Below are 19156 nucleotides of genomic sequence, written 5' to 3'. Positions count from 1 at the left end.
AAATAAATATGTAAATGAAAACATGCTATGATTTTTCCTGGTTCTTATTCGTGCAATAACAGCTTACAAACATGATCGAATTTGTCAGTCAAGCTTCTGGAGTATAATTATTCCCCAAGTGACTTCTAGTTCATTTATGATCCATTGTATAATTTTCATTTTTATTTATGTAGTAAACACTACCAAGGCTAGCTCCTGTTACTGTAGAAAATGTTAAAAGACATTTCAGCTGTTGCTGCACACCAGCCAAGCGTTTTCTAAGGTGCTGATCTTCTTGTGGAAGAGATTCTGTTTCAGGGCCATCATCTTTGTAAGGATAACCATACCATAATACAAGATATACCTAAAACAAATTAGCAATGCACGCAAGATGCACAAAGAAGACGACTTCTATTGGGACCTAACAATTACCAGCGAGGAAAGAGTAGAAGGTTACTGAATCTACCAGCTATACAGGATTTCTTTCCACATCCATAGTCTAACATGTATATATAAACATGTAAACATGAAATTCATATTAATTTTAGGGCTTTCGGGGCAAAAGAATATTTTGGGCTAATATCTACAAGAATGAAGCTGAATTCATTCTTTAAATAATTTGATACCATATATAATCTTTAAATATTGCTGTAAAGATAGAATAATCTTCATGAAGTACTGATCAAATCTCGCGTCCATGGAAAGCACCATAATGCTCTCCAAGAGGACTGATTCCTCCATACCTTGGACGATCTGGCCACAAGTTTCCCAACTGCCTCCTCAACGTCAGATACGTTCCATTCGAGGCATCTACAGACTTACGTTCACGATGATCAACATGTTCACGATGATCATCATGCGCAGGAGTGCTATTTTCAGGAACAGATGGCAACTCTTTTCAACAGATGGCAACTCTTTCCAAACTGGACAATGCGATTCATTTACCAAATGAGTTTCCGTGACCTTGACCGTTGGTATTACGTTGATAACTGATTCGGGTGCCGGCGGCAGCCCTGGTTGGTGATTTTGGGTCACTCGTTCGATAAGCTCGTTTAGGACTGGGCCGAAAAAGTAGTCCTTGGGGCTAACCCTGGGAGGCATCGGGTTTTCAGGTGGCAAATTTGGTTCGGTTATTGGCCTGAGGTCGATCCACCTTATTGGTCTAAATTGGAGTCCAGGTTCATCTTCCGAGTGCGCTCTCCCATCTAAACTCTGATTTCGAAGCCTCCAGGGACGGGTTTCAGCATTAGGTTCCATCGATTTCGTCTCCGACATCTGTTCATCTCAACCTCGTAAAGGAATTGCCCGGAACATCGAGGACAGATGATTTCTGATGGGTCTGACGCGGCTATCTTGACCCTTAGACGGCACTGGTAGCACCAGTATGGCTGGTAGGTTCTTGTGGTCGTGTCATTTGTTCTTGTCCTTGGTGGGCTCAAAGACATGGTCCTTATTTCTTGTGGGGTTGGTTGTTTTGGGTTTCTGCTTCCTGGGTTTATTTTCTTTCTCAACAAGAATTTGCCTGGGGATTTGGGAAGAAGAATTCCAAATGAGAGAATATATATACAAACATATGTAGAAGTACTCAGAAAAGAATGGCTTTTCTGGCTTGTACAAAACTATACTTTCTTTATCTGTGTCTATCTTCATTCTCCATGCAAAGGAAAGAATGAGATTTGAATTGCGAGGGAAAGGTTAACGGCTACCTTCCGAAGGCGGAAAGGGATGATACTTTTTTTGTTGGACGAAAATGACCTTTGTTCCTTAAAGCCACGAAAAGTCGAAGAGGTCCTGGTGAGAAACCCTTCGAAGGAAAAAATAAAAAATAAAAAATAAAAAAAGAAGCTTCCTAATCTCTCTCGATTACCATCATTAGTAGTAGTAGTTTCTGCTTTTGTGATTTTGGTGTTCTTTTCTTTATTATCATTATTTTGGGGTGCAAGTTTCCCATTTTGATGATTTTGCTGTGATTCATGTTTCGGATTTATGGATTTGATTTCGTTTAGGTTATGGGAAGTGGGGAATGAGTCGAGCTTTTCATTTTCTTTAGTGGGATTTTACTGTTTTTCTACGTTTCTTTTCGACTCGAGGGATGAAGCTTGATTTTATGTCGGCACTCGTGAACACCATGTGTTTGGTGACTGGTCTGCATGAATTGTTAATTGTCTCTTTGTTATTGTTTGAGCGTCAAGCTTATGTATTCCCTCGACATTGTTGTTCTTCGTAGCAATTTCAACCCTGTTTGTGTAGAATGGTGCCAGAATTACCTGACTTGTTTTGGGATTCTTTATAACTTTCTTTGTTTCTCCGTTCATGATGACCCGTGTGCAGCATTAAGGCAATAGGAGTAAAGTACGAAGAAATAACAGCTTATGAGTGGATTAGGGAAATAACTTGATTAAAAATTGCAACTGAATACGTAGCTAAATTAATGGGGGGGTTCCTAACTTGCAATCCTATTCTGTCTTTAATAGTTTAAGTATGAGTTTCTATTGAGAACACCTTTAAATATTTGCAGAATCAACTTTCAGATTTTACAGCAATAATGCAGCAGCATTTGTGAATTCATATATTTGACCAAGTGAAGATATTTTTACATTAAATACTAAATATTTCATTACAGACATACTAGATTAAATAGATAATTATAGAGACTCGTCAAATTACAAAAATCCCTGTAAGCTAAATCAAGATGAATCTAGATGCAAAACAAATAAACCAAGAAAGATTATGATGTAGAGTTTTGGGGGAAATAAGTTGTGTTAATTATTTAGAAAATTTTCTGGCTACTTCATTTATTTGTGTGAGAAAAACGTAGCAATTCTTATTAGCATTTACTTTAATGGGAAATGCACGTGCAAACTTTTTTGAGTATATGTTCACTGCTGTTTGAACTATGGATTGTTTTTTGATAACATTTCTTTAAATCAGCAGGAGGGATAACAAGTTTTGCTGTGAGAATGTACATGGGATTATCGGATTATGATGTGATCTATATATGTGTTTTTTCCATTTTATGTATATGGAAGCTATTACATAATAATCTGTTATCTGTGGGAGCTTGATGAGAATTTCTTGTTGAAGAATCTATGTTGATCCCTACATTTTATCATCTCTTTTTGGGAAGAAGTGAAAAGACACAAGCAACTAATCAAAGAAACAATCTGTGATAAGCTACTCCACAGATATCATGAAGCAATGACTCTCTCAACCCAAGAGGAGGACTACAAATTTATGTTTTCTACGCTTCGAATTTTTTTAAAATTTACTTTTTACTTTAAGAAAAAGAAAAATAAGTATAGACCAACTGTGAAATGCTTCTGTTTCCAAAACCCGAAATATGCTCATGTTCTTATTCTTAACTGTTTGTTTAATATGCTTCTGTTTCACATTAATTCCTTGGATCGATTTTGTGGCTTTGGTTTTACAGATTGAATTGTCAAAGTGTTGTGGATATGCATGGTCATGAGAACTGAAGAGCCGAAAGATCCATTGAAGGGGGTTGACTGGAATGCCATGGGCAGTGAATTGCTGAAGGACCCTGTGGTGGTGCTAAAACAATTAGTGCTGTTAAAAGTTGTTTTTTCAATGATTAAGTATTAGTGAGTATTAATTTGTAGAATCACATAAACAACTATTAAAAATTACTCATAATAAGTTTGTTTTTTTAATGAAGATAAACGCACATAAAAAAAAAAGACATATTTTGTAGTAAAATAATGACAATTCTATTATGGCATGCTAACTCTTATAAATACATATACGCATTTATCTATTTCCGTGAATCTCAAAAGACTAACTCATTGATATATATATCTGCTTGAATTTTTTATTTTTATAATAATTTTAAAAATAATTAAAGAAATAAAAAAAAAATCTATATTGGTAGGATAAAGACAGGATAAGAGAATCTATATTGATAGGATTATTATTATATTATAATTAATTATCTTATTTAAGTAAAAAATAACTATGACAGTTCCATTGGCTCATCTAAGATTGTAGAGTGAATTACTTCTACTAAAATTATGGTCGTGTAGAATTGACATAAATCATATCAAATCGAAATTATTTTAATATTTTAATTTTATTTTGATATTTTAAATCAAATTGAAACTGCACCAGAATCAAATTAAAATCGAATCAAGAATTAAATTTATACACATATTTTATTATATGTTTTTAGATATATTATATACTTTCAATATAATTATATATATTTATATGTGTGTATATAATTATGAACTAAATATAATCTAATATTATATTTTATTTGTTTATTAGAACTTGAAATTTATGTTTATGTTTAAGCAAACTTTTTTTTTACCGGGAACAAGTCATGATTAATTTTAATATCTAATTGTAATTTGCTAGGAGAATTCTATTATAATAAAATTTTTCAGGGAGTGATTCTCTTTATTAATTTAATAAATTTATAAATTTTAATAACATTCTTACGATTTGACGTTATGAAATTGATTAGATTGACAAAAACAAAATAAATATGTAAATGAAAACATGCTATGATATTTCCTGGTTGCTTATTCATGCAATAACAGCTTACAAGCTTGATCACATTTTGTCAGTCAAGCTTCTGAAGTGTAATTATTCCCCAAGTGACTTCTAGTTCATTTATGATCCATTGTATAATTTTCATTTTTATTTATGCAGTAAAAACTACCGAGGCTAGCTTCTGTTACTGTGGAAAATGTTAAAAGACACTTCGGCTGTTGCTGCACACCAGCCAAGAATTTTCTCAGATGCTGGACTTCTTGTGGAAGAGATTCTGGATAAAATTTCAGGACCATCATCTTTGCAAGGATAACCATACCATAATACAAGATAGACATAAAACAAATTAGCAATGCACGCAAGATGCACAAAGAACAGGACTTTTATTGGGAGCTAACAATTACCAGCAAGGAAAGAGTAGAAGGTTACTGAATCTACCAGCTATACAGGATTTCTTTCCACATCCATAGTTTATATTCTTACATTCCCAACAAACATGTATATATATAGAAACATGTAAACATGAAATTCATATCAACTTTAGGGCTTTCAGGGCTAAAGAATATTTTGGGCTAATATCTACAAGAATGAATTGAATTCATTCTTTAAATAATCAGATACTATATATAATCTTTAAATATTGCTGTAAAGATAGAATCTTCAACAAGTATTGATCAAATCTCGCGTCCATGAAAAGCACCATGATGCTCTCCATGAGGACAGATTCCTCAATACCTTGGACGATCTGGCCACAAGTTTCCCAATTGCCTCATCAACGTCAGGTACCTTCCATTCCTGGCATCTACATGCTCGCGTTCACGATGATCAACATGTTCACGATGATCATCATGTGTAGGAGTGCTATTTTCAGGCACAGGCGGCAACTCTTTCCTACAGACTGGGCAAGAGTTGTGTAACCTTAACCATGGCACAATACAATCATTATGGTATATGTGTTTGCAAGGTAGCTCCTTTGCCTCCTCTCCAACTTTGAAATCTTCCTTGCAGACTGGACAATGCGATTCATTCACCAAATGACTTCCTGTGACCTTCACCGTTGATATTGCGTTGATAACTGATTCGGATGCCGGCGGCGGACCTGGTCGGTCATTTTGGGTCACTCGTTCGATCAGCTCGTTTAGGACTTGGCCGAAAAAGTAGTCCCTCAGGCTAACCATGGGGCGCATCGGGTTTTCAGGTGGCAAATTTGGTTCGGTTATTGGTCTAGATGGGAGTCCAGGTACATCTTCCGAGTGCACTCTCCCATCTAAATTCTGATTTCGAAGCCTCCAGGGACGGGTTTCAGGATCAGGGTCCCATTGATTTCGTCTCCGAAACCAGTACCGTCCACGATATTGGGATTCCAGATTATCATCAAAACCGAAATAATTAAACCTTCTAATTGGCCGGTCAAGCATAAGAGACAGCGCTTCAAGTGAGCGGACTACAGGCGAGGGATCAAAAGCAGTGAAATCAACAACTAATCTCGGTCTGTTCATCTCAACCTCGCAAAGGAACTGCCCGGAACATCGAGGACAGATGATTTCTGATGGGTCTGACGCAGCAATCCTGACCCTTCGATGGCACTGGTAGCACCAATATGGCTGGTAGGTTCTTGTGGTCGTGTCATTTGTTCTTGTCCTAGGTGGGCTCAAAGACATGGTCCGTATTTCTTGTGGGGTTGGTCGTTTTGGGTTTCTGCTTTTCTGGGTTTATGTTATTTCTCAACAAGAATTTGCCTTGGGATTTGGGAAGAAGAGTTCCAAATGAGAGAATATATATACAAACATATGTAGAAGTACTCAGAAAAGAATGGCTTTTCTGGCTTGCATAAAGCTATCCTTTCTTTACCTGTGTCTATCTTCATTCTCCATACAAAGGAAAGAATGAGATTTGAATTGCGAGGGAAAGCTTAACGGCTACCTTCTGAAGGCGGAAAAGAATGTTACTTTTTTTGTTGGACGAAAATGACCTTTGTTCCTTAAAGCCACGAAAGTCGAAGAGGTCCCGGTGAGAAACCCTTCGAAGGGAAGAAAAAAAAAAAGCTTCCTCTTCTTCAGGGTAATCTCTCTGGATTACCATCATTAGTAGTAGTAGTTTCTGCTTTTGTGATTTTGGTGTTATTTTCTTTATTATCATTTTTTGGGGTGCATGTTGCCCATTTCGATGATTTTGCTGTGATTCATATTTCGGATTTACGGATTTGATTTCGTTTAGGTTATGGGAAGTGGGGAATGAGTCGAGCTTTTTATTTTCTTTAATGGGACTTCACTGTTTTTCTACGTTTCTTTTCGATTCAAGGGATGAAGCTTGATTTTATATTGGCACTCGTGAACACCATCTGTTTGTTCATTTGTCTGTATGAATTGGTAAATGTCTCTTTGTTATTGTTTCAGCGTCAAGCTTATGCATTCCTTCGACATTGTTTTTCTTCGTGGAAATTTCAAAGCTGTTTGTGTAGAGTGGTACCAGAGTTACCTGACTTGTTTTGGGATTCTTTATAACTTTCTTTGTTTATCTGTTCATGATGACCCATGTGCAGCATTAGGACAATAGGAGTAAAGTACGAAGAAATAACAGTTTATGAGTGGATAAGGGAAATAACTTGATTAAAAATTGGAACTGAATACGTAGCTGAATTAATGGGGGGTTTCCTAACTTGCAATCCTATTCTGTCTTTGATAGTTTAAGTTTGAGTTTCTATTGAAAACACCTTTAAATATTTGTAGAATCAACTTTCAGATTTTACAGCAATAATGCAGCAGCATTTGTGAATTCATATATTTGACCAAGTGAAGATATTTTTACATTAAATACTAAATATTTCATTACGAACATGGTAGACTAAATAGATAATTATAGAGACTCATCAAATTACAAGAAAATTCCCTATAAGCTATCTTAAGATGAACCTAGATGCAAACAAATAAACCAAGAAAGATTATGATGTAGAGTTTTGGGGGAAATAAGTTGTGCTAATTATTTAGAAAATTTTCTGGCTACTTCATTTATTTGTGTGAGAGAAACGTAGCAATTCTTATTAGCATTTACTCTAATGGGAAATGCACGTGCAAACTTTTTTGAGCATATGTTCACTGCTGTTTGAACTATGGATTGTTTTTTGATAATATTTCTTTAAAGCTGCAGGATGGATAACAAGTTCTGCTGTGAGAATGTACATGGGATTGTTGGATTATGATGTGATCTGTATATGTGTTTTTTCCATTTTATCATTTTATGTATATGGAAGCTATTGCAAAATATTCTGTTATTTGTGGGAGCTTGATGAGAATTTCTTGTTGAAGAATCTATGTTGGTCCCTACATTTTTTATCATCTCTTTTTGGGAAGTAAGGGAAAAGACACAAGCACCAATCAAAGACACAATCTGTGGTAAGCTATTCCACAGATATCATGAAGCAATGACTCTCTCAACCCAAGAGAAGGACTACAAATTCATGTTTTCTACACTTTGAATTTTTGAAAATTTACTTTTTGCTTTAGGAAAAAGAAAAATAAGTATAGACCAACTGTGAAATGCTCTTGTTTCTAAAACCCGAAATATGCTCATGTTCTTATTCTTAACTGTTTGTTTAATATGCTTTTGTTTCACATTAGTTCCTTGGATCACTTTTTGTGGCTTTGTTTTTACAGATTGAATTGTCAAAGTGTTGGTTGACTGGAATGCCATAGGCAGCGAAATGCAGAAGGACCCTGTGGTGGTGCTAGACCAATTATAAAGAAGCGGCTTCCAAAAAAGTTCAGGCTAGTTATTTCTATCGCACAGAGATGCAGGGTAGCTAGGTTAGTTAATCTGGTGTAAGATAAGCTAAGTTGATATTAACTAGAGCTATACCAGCTGAATTAGTTAGCTGTTGAAGACTGTTACAACTGGCTGAAACTTTCCCGCCTTGTGTAACTGCTGTACTCCCTTCTGTAAATGATGTAACTCCCTCTTGTTTCCCTATCTCATCTATTTCCTTCTCATTCTAATTGTATGTAAAAAGCAGATGTACTTGTGATCTGTATCAATAATAAGGATCATTCTTCCTTCAGTTTTCCGTCCCTCAAGGTCTGAACCCTCAGCAATTGCATTCCATGGGGCATGTACCGCAGGTGGAATTAGTGCTGGCATGTTGATAGAGATATGAATAACCAAGAAAGTCAAAGGTACTTGTTTCTTGACTCATAATCTATGCTTCTTACCTATAGCATCGGAAAGAATAGTTCTTAGGTGTTGCATTTCATAAGGTTGATGGTCTTAGCTCATTTGAACTGTTAGAAGGAATGAGATTTGCTTTTATAACAATTACAGTGAACTTGGAAGTGGCTTCCTTTGTGAAATTCTGGAATTGACTAATTTTTTAAAATTGACATGACTTTTCATTGAAAAGTGTCTTAATTTTGACAACACTAAAAACATTGGCAAGACAACTTTGGATTCCTGATGTTTTTATCTCTGCTTTCCTGGACTTGCAATTTCAGGTTTTCCCAGAGGTTATGGCCAAGATATTTCTGTTCTGTTATTTCAGAGGAATGTACTCATTTAAGAATTCGATAAATAAATCTTTGAGCTGCCTTTTTTCCTGGGCTATATATATATATATATATATATATATATATTCTAAATTGTATCCCACAAACATCAGGAACATGTCTAAATTACTGGCATGTGGTTGTTCATATTTATTTATGATTCCAAGAAAATAAGAAAAGAAAAGCTTATTTTGATACTATTTTCTTCCCAATCAAAGAAAGAGTCAGTCAAAAGTGTTAGGTCACCACTGCTGGCTTAATTCATAAAAAATTAATTGTATGCTTTATATTCTTAATTGCAATAACCACGTTACAGCTATCCTTAATAATTTATTAGCTTATCCCATTAAACAAAAACAACTACTACTATATTTTATACTAGTAAATGTTCAATTGTTAGAGAATTAATGTCTATAATTAAGGATTTAATACCATATATATAATTGTTCAGTTCAAGGTCTTTTTAAAAAAATAAATAAATAAATTTTCCTTCAATTTCTTTGGATGATATATAGAAAAGAGATGGTTTCCAACAGCTGGGATCTCATCCCCCATAGCCTGCACTGCAGGCAGCGGCTTTGATGAATAGAACAACACATAATCTACTGTTATTAGTTGGTCATGACCAATTCTTTTGACCAAACCCCAATTTTTGCCGGAGCTGAACCTTATTATGTACACAACTCACATTTAGAAAATTCATACCATTCATGTACTTGCATGGAGGAGACAAAAATAGGGAGGGAGAGAGAGCCTGAAATGAAGTAAAAAGTTAAATATTAACTAATAGTATTCAAATTAAGAAACTGATAACTAAATAGGTAATTATAGAGACTCGTCAAATTACAAAAATCCCTGTAAGCTAAATTAAGATGAACCTAGATGCAAAACAAATAAACCAAGAAAGATTGTGATGTAGAGTTTTGGGGGAAATAAGTTGTGCTAATTGTTTAGATAATTTTCTGGCTACTTCATTTATTTGTGTGAGAAAAACGTAGCAATTCTTATTAGCATTTACTCTAATGGGAAATGCACGTGCAAACTTTTTTGAGTATATGTTCACTGCTGTTTGAACTATGATTGTTTTTTGATGACATTTCTTTAAATCAGCTGGACGGATAACAAGTTCTGCTGTGAGAATGTAAATGGTATTATTGGATTATGATGTGATCTATATATATGTTTTTTCCATTTTATGTATATGGAAGCTATTACAAAATAATCTGTTATGTGTGGGAGTTTGATGAGAATTTCTTGTTGAAGAATCGATGTTGATCCCTACATGTTATCATCTTTTTTTGGGAAGAAAGGGAAAAGACACAAGCAACTAATCAAGGACACAATGTAACACCTTGACTGTAGCCAATCCGTACATTCTATTGTTTCGATGACCAATGTCGTTCCAGACAGCCAGAATGTCTGGAACTATATATAGACTAGAGTGAGGAGTCATAAATAACTCAAATAATAGTAAGAAAATTTTTAAAACTAAAATACAACAAAGTTAAATGAGCCGGTACCCTAGCGATGGGTAACTTAATGGGAAGTTGTTGTTTTCACAGATAGAAGCGTTAAACCCAGGGGAAAAATTCTTGAAATAGTTTTTGGGACTCCAGAGAAGAGTCATTGAGGTTTTGATGGCATTAGAATGCCAAGAAAATGCTTAGAAAAATTTTTAGATTGGTACAGACGATTTTGACTCAATAAGCCAAACAGAGGGCATTTTGATCATTTTGTTTTCAAAGATGATTTTTGGCCAACTTGTGCAGTTAAATAAATAATTATTATGACATAAAATATAAATAAATATTGCTAAAAATTTAATTGAAAATGAGTAGAAAAGAAAATGAAAGAAAATGAATTAAATTAGAATTTTGACATCACTATGATGTCATTAAAACACTTCCACCCAATCATATTGTGACACATGTTTATAAACCCAATTAAAAGAGTAAAATGGGCAGATATTTGAAAATAAAAACTGCACTCTTCTTCATCTCATAGCCCAGCCGAAATCCCTCTCCAACCCCAATCCATCATTAAAGCTTCATTAAGCTTTCAACTCCACTCCAATTCACATTAAAATCTCATCCTCTCTTCACAAAAATTTACCTCTACCACTAGAGCAAGCTTGAGGCAGCAATTAGAAGAAGAAAAAGTGAGATTTAGCAAGCTTAGAAGTGACTCCATTCAATGTTAGTGTCAATTAATCCTTTAAACTTTGTGCATACATCATTGGGAGTATGAATTGATCCATTGATGTATATGTTTGAAGAATTGAAATGGTTGGAGTTAGGGTTTGGGGCACAAATTTGAGATTTTGCTCATGTATTGATGAAAGGAAGTTCTAATGGTCAATTAGTGACCATTTGGCTATGTGTGATTAGGAAGTGAAGTGATTTGTGCCATGGGAATTAAAGTTAGGTATGCTGCCTAGTGTGACCTGCAGGACTGGGTGTGAGTCCAGCAGATTTGGGCAGCTATAACTGGAGTTGAGTAGGTTCAATTGGTGCAGGGCCAATTGAACATAAAATTAGATACATAATGACACAACTTTGATGAAGGAACCCTGCCCAGAAAACCATAATAGACTGACCTAAAAATTGACCAAATCCGGGTACTATTCATTCTGCCTGGGCAAAATGACCAAATGAACAGTGTTCATTCATTTTGTCATAACTCAGTGTAGAAAGGTCCAATTGACCTGAAATTTATGTCAATGAAAAGCTTAGACAATTTAGAACAATTTTTATGTAGAACACGAACTCTAATTCTGGACTTAACCAAATGAAATTGTTTGCCAAAATTGAGCTACCAAATCTGGCAGAATGGGATTCTGCCCAGAAATTCTGGGCAGATGCCAATCCAACCAGCCTTATTCAAATTGGCATATCTTGAGCTAGAAAACTCCAAATGGAGTTATTCAAAAAGGAAATTAAAGAAGATACATAAATGAACAACTTTTATGAAGAGAATTTCATAGAATTCCTACTGTACAAATGACCAATGGAATAGTAAACTTAGTGCTTGAAATCTGAAAATTTTAAAATAACCAACACTAAGCTTTATAATGGTATTGACAACTAATGCCAACAATTTTAGAATGTAAAATGTGGTATGGCGAGGATATTAGAACTAATAGACCTATTGTCTATGAAAAAGTTAACATTTTAGTTGATTAATGGAATGAATAGTAACAAATAAATTTCAATTTCAAAAAAAAATTGCATAATTAAAAGTGTTAAATGCCCTAGTAGGCTTAGTGTGATTAGTTTGGATAGGTTGGCATGCCAATAAGGTTCTGCTAGCAGTACTGCATATGACATCATGTCATTCTGTGATTTTATGGCTTTAGCCATTCTGACACTATTGTGATACTTGGCCTTGTGCTTAATATTTATTACAGCTTATTAGCTGTTCTGTTGCACACCGGGAGACACATTGTGACCGATGGTGTGACAGCCTGAGGTACTTGGTACCCAGTGCTAGTTTACCCGTTATCCAGTCCAGTCAACTGGTATAAGTTACTTGGGCAACAAAAAATAAATATTGATAAATTTTAATCAATTATTGATATAAAAAGTACCAAATAAATAATACTACAAATAATTACCAAAAATTTGTCCATATGAGAAATCAACATATACACTGCATGTTTATTTCTTTTTAACTCTTTTTATTTTATTATTGGCACCACTAAGCAGTATTGCTTAGCGCGTTACTTTTGCCACGTGTAGGTACTGGAGATACAGAGCGTGATTCCAGTAGACCCCAATCCTGGTGAGGATCAGATCTCCAAGTGTTCTGTGTCACCTCTCAGTTACAGTGCATTAGTAGGATATTAGGCTACATTTTGTATTTTGTGTTTGTATGTTTGTACATTTTGTAATTAAACTTTTATTTTATCATATATATTTGGAACTTATGTGATTATGTATTAATGAAATTTTCTGTAAATTGTGTTCATAAATAAATATTCATAAATAAAAGTTGAGTATTTATTTATGATTTGAGTATAAATATAATGTGAATTGAATGATTGAAAAGTTTGAGAAATTGATGAGAATTTGTTGAGAATTGATGACATATTTGGAGTTGTGGATTTGAACAATTATTGGAAGTATTTTCTACAGGTTCTGAAAAACTGTTTTCTTTATTTTTATTTATTTTTAGTCGGCACTTTGCTGGATTTTCTGTAAAATTTTCAAAATTTTAAATTAATTCAAAATTTTAATAAATAAATTAAATGACATAAATTTCACTTTGTGACAAATAAATAAATTAAGAAAAGGGTAAATTATAATAAAATAAGATTTGTTGCTCCGGCACATTGTATAGCATATCTTACTCGGCTACACTGTAGACTGACAAGGGGTGTCACACACAATCTGTGACAAGCTACTCCACAGATATCATGAAGCAATGACTCTCTCAACCCCAGAGAAGGACTACAAATTCATGTTTTCTACACTTTGAATTTTTTTAAAATTTATTTTTTGCTTTAAGAAAAAGAAAAATAAGTATAGACCAACTGTGAAATGCTACTGTTTCTAAAACCCGAAATATGCTCATGTTCTTATTCTTAACTGTTTGTTTAATATGCTTCTTTTTCACATTAGTTCCTTGGATCACTTTTTGTGGCTTTGGTTTTACAGATTGAATTGTCAAAGTGTTGTGGATATGCATGGTCATGAGAACTGAAGAGCCCAAAGATCCATTGAAGGGCTTTGACTGCAATGCCATGGGCAGTGAATTGCAGAAGGACCCTGTAGTGGTGCTAAACCAATTATAAAGAAGCGGCTTCCAAAAAAGTTCAGGCTAGTTATTTCTGTCGCAAAGAGATGGAGGGTAGCTAGGTTAGTTAATCTGGTGTAAGATGAGCCAAGTTAAAATTAACTAGAGCTATACCAGCTGAATTGGTTAGCTGTTAAAGACTGTTACAACTGGCTGAAACTTTCCCGCCTTATGTAACTGCTGTACTCCCTTCGGTAAATGATATAACTCCCTCTTGTTTTCCTATCTCATCTCTTTCCTTCTCATTCTAATTGTATATAAAAAGCAGATGTACTTGTGATCTGTATCAATAATAAGAATCATTCTTCCTTCAGTTTTCCGTTCCTCAAGGTCTGAACCCTCAGCAATTGCATTCTATGGGGCATGTACTGCAGGTGGAATTAGTGTTGGCATGTTGATAAAAATCATAATCTATGCTTCTTACCTATAACATCGGAAAGAATAATTTTTAGGTGTTGCATTTCATAAGGTTGATGGTCTTAGCTCATTTGAACAGTTAGAAGGAATGAGATTTGCTTTTATAACAATTACAGTGAACTTGGAAATGGCTTCCTTTGTGAAATTCTGGAATTGACTATTCTTTCAAAATTGACATGACTTTTCATTGAAAAGTGTCTTAATTTTGACAAAACTAAAAACATTGGCAAGACAACTTTGGATTCCTGATGTTTTTATCTCTATTTTCCTGGACTTGCAATTTGAGGTTTTCCCAGAGGTTATGACCAAGATATGTCTGTTCTGTTATTTCAGAGGAATGGACTCGTTTGGGAATTTGATAAATAAATCCTTGAGCTGCCTTTTTTCCTGGAGAATATATATATATATATATATATATATATTCTAAATTGTATCCCACAAACATCAGGAACATGTCTAAATTACTGGCATGTGGTTGTTCATATGTATTTATGATTCCAAGAAAATAAGGAAAGAAAAGCTTATTTTGATACTATTTTCTTCCCAATCAAAGAAAGAGTCAGTCAAAAGTGTTAGGTCACCACTGCTGGCTTAATTCATAAAAAATTAATTGTATGCTTTATATTCTTAATTGCAATAACCACGTTACAGCTATCCTTAATAATTTATTAGCTTATCCCATTAAACAAAAACAACTACTACTATATTTTATACTAGTAAATGTTCAATTGTTAGAGAATTAATGTCTATAATTAAGGATTTAATACCATATATATAATTGTTCAGTTCAAGGTCTTTTTAAAAAAATAAATAAATAAATTTTCCTTCAATTTCTTTGGATGATATATAGAAAAGAGATGGTTTCCAACAGCTGGGATCTCATCCCCCATAGCCTGCACTGCAGGCAGCGGCTTTGATGAATAGAACAACACATAATCTACTGTTATTAGTGGTTCATGGCCTATTCTTTTGACCAAACCCCAATTTTTGCAGGAGCTGAAACTTATTATGTACACAACTCACATTTAGAAAATTCATACCGTTGATATACTTGCATGGAGTAGACAAAAATAGGGAGGGAGAGAGAGCCTGAAATGAAGTTAAAAGTTAAATATTAACTAATAGTGTTCAAATTAAGAAACTGATAAGTAATGAGAAAATCTAGAAACTCAAAGTAATTTATCTTTAAAATTTTGAAGGATAATTTAGAATTAAAATTTTGACCTTTTCCTTTCATCTTTGATTAACCTAAATTTTAACTGTTTTTTAAATGAAATAATCAATTAATTTGTTGAAAATTTTAATAAATAAAAATTAAATCATTAAGTTTTCAAACAATAAAAATAAATTTGCATATCAAGAATTATTTTACAAAACCGACCGCGTTTAGATCATTTGACAATTTTCACCTATATAGAGCAAGATGTTGACTCCTCATAAAACGCCGAACCTTTTGAATATAAATTATGAAATTGTCAAATATAATGCAACCCTTCCAAGCTTAATTAATCTTTGATTATTTGCTTCATTTGCTATGTTATCAATTATAATTAATTATAAAAATCAAATCAAATAAGCTATTGGCAGATAAGAAATTTTATTAACATTTATTGGGTATTTTAATTATTAATTAATTGTTGCTATTTTTTTATCAAGTTAATTTACTTATTATTTAAACACAGGAAATGCTACATGAATCATAGATTATTATTATTATTATTATTATTATTATTATTATTATTATTATTATTAATTTTGAATATAATTAAAATAAAAATATTTGAATATAATTTTCAATTAGTGTAAATATTTGATCTTTTTCTATTCAATAGGCTAAAATTTTATTATTTTTATTATTAATTTTGGATTGATTTGGATTATTTAGTGTGATTCTATATAAAAAGAATTTTAAATTAAATTTATGTCAATTTGTAAATTGTAAATTATTTTGGATTAAAATATTAATTTTATAAAATATAAATTTTATTCCTTTAATTTTTAAACAAAATATAAATTCCTCTAATCAATTTAAATAAATGGTCGGTGGAAGTAGAATGTTGTAAGTTGGAACAAGAGGAGACTATGCAGGTAGAAGTTGGAGGAAGCTTTTGATGATGTAAACCCTAAAACGGAGGACTAGTCAATTAGGTGGGGACTTAAACTTAAATTTGCCATGTGAGTGATATGTTTGTGGCCATTGAATTAATCCAGGCTACATGACCCCATCAACCAACTTAGTACAATATATAATATTGGACTGCAAAGTCAAATAAACAAACTGGATTAGGTGACTTAACCAGAGTCCCATGCAACTCTACAGAGTTTCTCATAAATTAGAAAGGGACTATAGTTTGAATATCACTATCACTAAGGACTCTTTTGAGATTTTTTTTCCCCTCTTAAATGAAAAAAGAGAGGCAAATGATTATCCTACAGTATATTAAGCTGTGCTTGTATCACTTTGAAGGGATGTTGTAATTTGCTAATAATAAAAATGTAAAGGTAAGAATGAAATTTTGAGGCATTATATGTGGACCATAAGGTGTGATGGAAATGTAGAAATAACTTATGATTGTACTTACTGCTGCAATTGATGAGTCTATACTCACTCACTTCAGGTTCAAATGCAATGTCTAAACTGTAAAATCAAGAAACGGAGGCAATATATGCTTGAAATGGTAGAGCAATTCCTGGGTCATGACTGGCTGGGCTGGCCAGTAAGCCACTTCATTATTGTTAAGATTTGAGAAGTGTTGTAGTGATATATTATGGATGGATTGAATTGCAAGCAAAGGTGATAGGTTTGAGATTTTACACCAGGCATGCCAATTGCCATCTCCCTGCAATAATTTCTTGCCAAATGGCACATAAATAGAAAAATTTTTATATACAACTATTATATATATATATATATATATATATATATATATATATATATATAACAATTTTATTATAAATATTAATTATAATGAGGCTGATGTAAATCCCAAGTGCATTATATTATACATAGGCTGAATGCATAAATTAATTCTTGACCTATATAAAAAAAAAAAAAAAAAAACTGATAGTATTCACAACATTGAAAATATCACATCTTATCTCGAAACTTTTATTATTTAATAAATTTAAAAAGATTGAAAACGTAAATTAATCTCTGATCCTTAACCAAAAAAAAAAAGTCCAATAACATAATTAGTCCAATTTTTCATTATACTAAATAGATCATAAGTTTCCCCTAATTTCATATTTTAAAATTTGAGGTATAAGATTAAGAATTAAAATATGCTCTCAGTTATTATACATACAGTCATTAGACTAAATAAATTCTTTAAAATCATGTTCAAGTTTGGTGGCATTTTCAAATCTTCAAGCTTATCATCAGCTTCATTTATATCACTGTTGAGGGTTTCTTTAAAAAAAAAAAAAAAGAAAGAGCTCTTGAATTTCTTAGATATCTTCTACTTTTACCGTTTCATAATTAATATTATTAGAGAAAACTCAAGATTTTAAGAAATTAGTATATTTTATAATATGATAATATAAGAATTAAAATATGGTTAAAATTTAAAATTTTTGTAAATATTAATTATAGGGTTTAAAATTTTATATTTTTATAATATATAAGAAATAATGTTTATGATGAGAAACATACATAGGGTTAAAGTGCAATAGAAATAAGGCCAATAAGTTGAAATAAGTAATATAATTTACAGCAATAAATATTAGCTTTAATTTCAAATAAGTATTTAAATTAGTGTTAAAAGAAATAATCAATAACATCTTGTAACAACCCTAATTTTTAAATTTATTATTTTTGGGTAAATATTGATATTTTATTTTATTTGAATTTTAGGAAATTATTTGAAATTTTTTCAGATTTTAGAAAACGGGTTCAATTTTCCAAAAATATAAACTTTGATGATTTTTAAAAATTAATTTAAAGACCACGTGGCAAAACTAAAAATATATTTGTAGTCTACGCATTTTTCTGAGTTTTTTAGAATTTTTTCGGAATTTTTGGCAGAGTAAAAATACAAAATTTTGTATTTCGAATCGAACCGGCCGAATCGAACAGGACCGGATCGAACCGGCACCTTCTTCTTCTTCTCTTTTTCTCCTGCGCGCATTTCCTCCTTCCTCTCTCTCTCTCTCTCTCTCTCTCTCTCTCTCTCTCCCGTTTTCTCTCTCCTCCCGCCCCAGCTTGTCGGCCAGCCACCTCCCCCACCCCACCACGCAAGACAACCCCACCGCCTAGCTTGTTTGGCCGCCTGTAGCGCCGGCAAACGTCGCACGAAGCAACGCGACGTGCGCGCGCGACTCTTCGACTTTCCGATCGAAATCCGGCCGATCCGGTCACCAATCGGACCGAGTCTTATATCTAAATTCATCTACTCGTCGAGAGCTTTCCATAGACACCAAGAACACCGAAATCCATCGAGCGGTTTGTCCAATTTTTTGCCCGAAAAGTTTTAGCCCATTTTGAATTTTGGGCTAGATTTCTCACAAACCGTGAACCCCACGAGAAAACCGAGAGTACCAGAGCGCTTCACTGGTCGAGAGCTTCGCGGCGATATAAATTTCAAATTTTTTCGACACCGTTTTTCAGTGGGTCCCACGGAACTTCGTAGTATTTTTTCGAGCATTAAATGAGCTTAGAAAATTCCGTAAAATTTATGTACTAACCCCCGTATTGTGAGCTTCGTGTAGGTATCTTCAATTCAAGGAAATTCGACAGTTGTCTAAGTCTGTAAATTTCCGGCCAGACAGACCGATTATCGAAAAAGTCTCCGAATTGGATCGAGGTTTTGGCTACCCCACCATTGTCAGAAGACGTCCCGAGTGCGTCCCCGAAGTCGGAATCGGCATAGGTAAACCCGAACCTTACTTTTTCGTAATTTTCTAGTGCTTAAATGAGATTA

The 19156-nt window shown here is 33.5% G+C and overlaps 2 protein-coding genes and 2 long non-coding RNA genes across 7 annotated transcripts; 2 read left to right on the top strand and 2 right to left on the bottom strand.

Annotated features, from left to right (window-relative positions):
• Positions 1–348: 348 nt before the first annotated feature.
• Positions 349–1354, bottom strand: LOC131171315 (uncharacterized). Its single transcript, XM_058131049.1, has one exon. It carries the CDS (start codon positions 1252–1254, stop codon positions 790–792), a length of 465 nt encoding a protein of 154 aa, XP_057987032.1. The 5' UTR covers positions 1255–1354; the 3' UTR covers positions 349–789.
• Positions 1355–1809: 455 nt separating this feature from the next.
• On the top strand, positions 1810–5067 carry LOC131171316 (uncharacterized). The gene is made up of 2 exons (XR_009141979.1): positions 1810–3581; positions 4651–5067. It is a non-coding gene; the product is annotated as an uncharacterized LOC131171316 (long non-coding RNA).
• Positions 5068–5071: 4 nt separating this feature from the next.
• Positions 5072–6441, bottom strand: LOC110650209 (E3 ubiquitin-protein ligase RZF1-like). Its single transcript, XM_021805059.2, has one exon. It carries the CDS (start codon positions 6150–6152, stop codon positions 5220–5222), a length of 933 nt encoding a protein of 310 aa, XP_021660751.2. The 5' UTR covers positions 6153–6441; the 3' UTR covers positions 5072–5219.
• A 117-nt stretch (positions 6442–6558) lies between these two features.
• On the top strand, positions 6559–14133 carry LOC110650210 (uncharacterized). Of its 4 annotated transcripts, XR_009141978.1 has the most exons (5): positions 6559–6860; positions 7639–7883; positions 8145–8435; positions 8547–8660; positions 12764–13103. It is a non-coding gene; the product is annotated as an uncharacterized LOC110650210 (long non-coding RNA). The 4 variants fall into 4 exon arrangements; XR_009141976.1 differs by lacking the exon at positions 12764–13103 and adding an exon at positions 13682–14133 and having other exon boundaries at positions 6559–7883; XR_009141975.1 differs by having other exon boundaries at positions 6559–7883.
• The last annotated feature ends 5023 nt before the right edge of the window (positions 14134–19156 follow it).

This window comes from Hevea brasiliensis, chromosome 12 (genome assembly GCF_030052815.1).
Source record: "Hevea brasiliensis isolate MT/VB/25A 57/8 chromosome 12, ASM3005281v1, whole genome shotgun sequence".
Classification (NCBI taxonomy): domain Eukaryota; kingdom Viridiplantae; phylum Streptophyta; class Magnoliopsida; order Malpighiales; family Euphorbiaceae; genus Hevea; species Hevea brasiliensis.
Note: the sequence above shows the minus strand (reverse complement) of the source record. Positions and strands in the feature narration are given on the sequence as shown.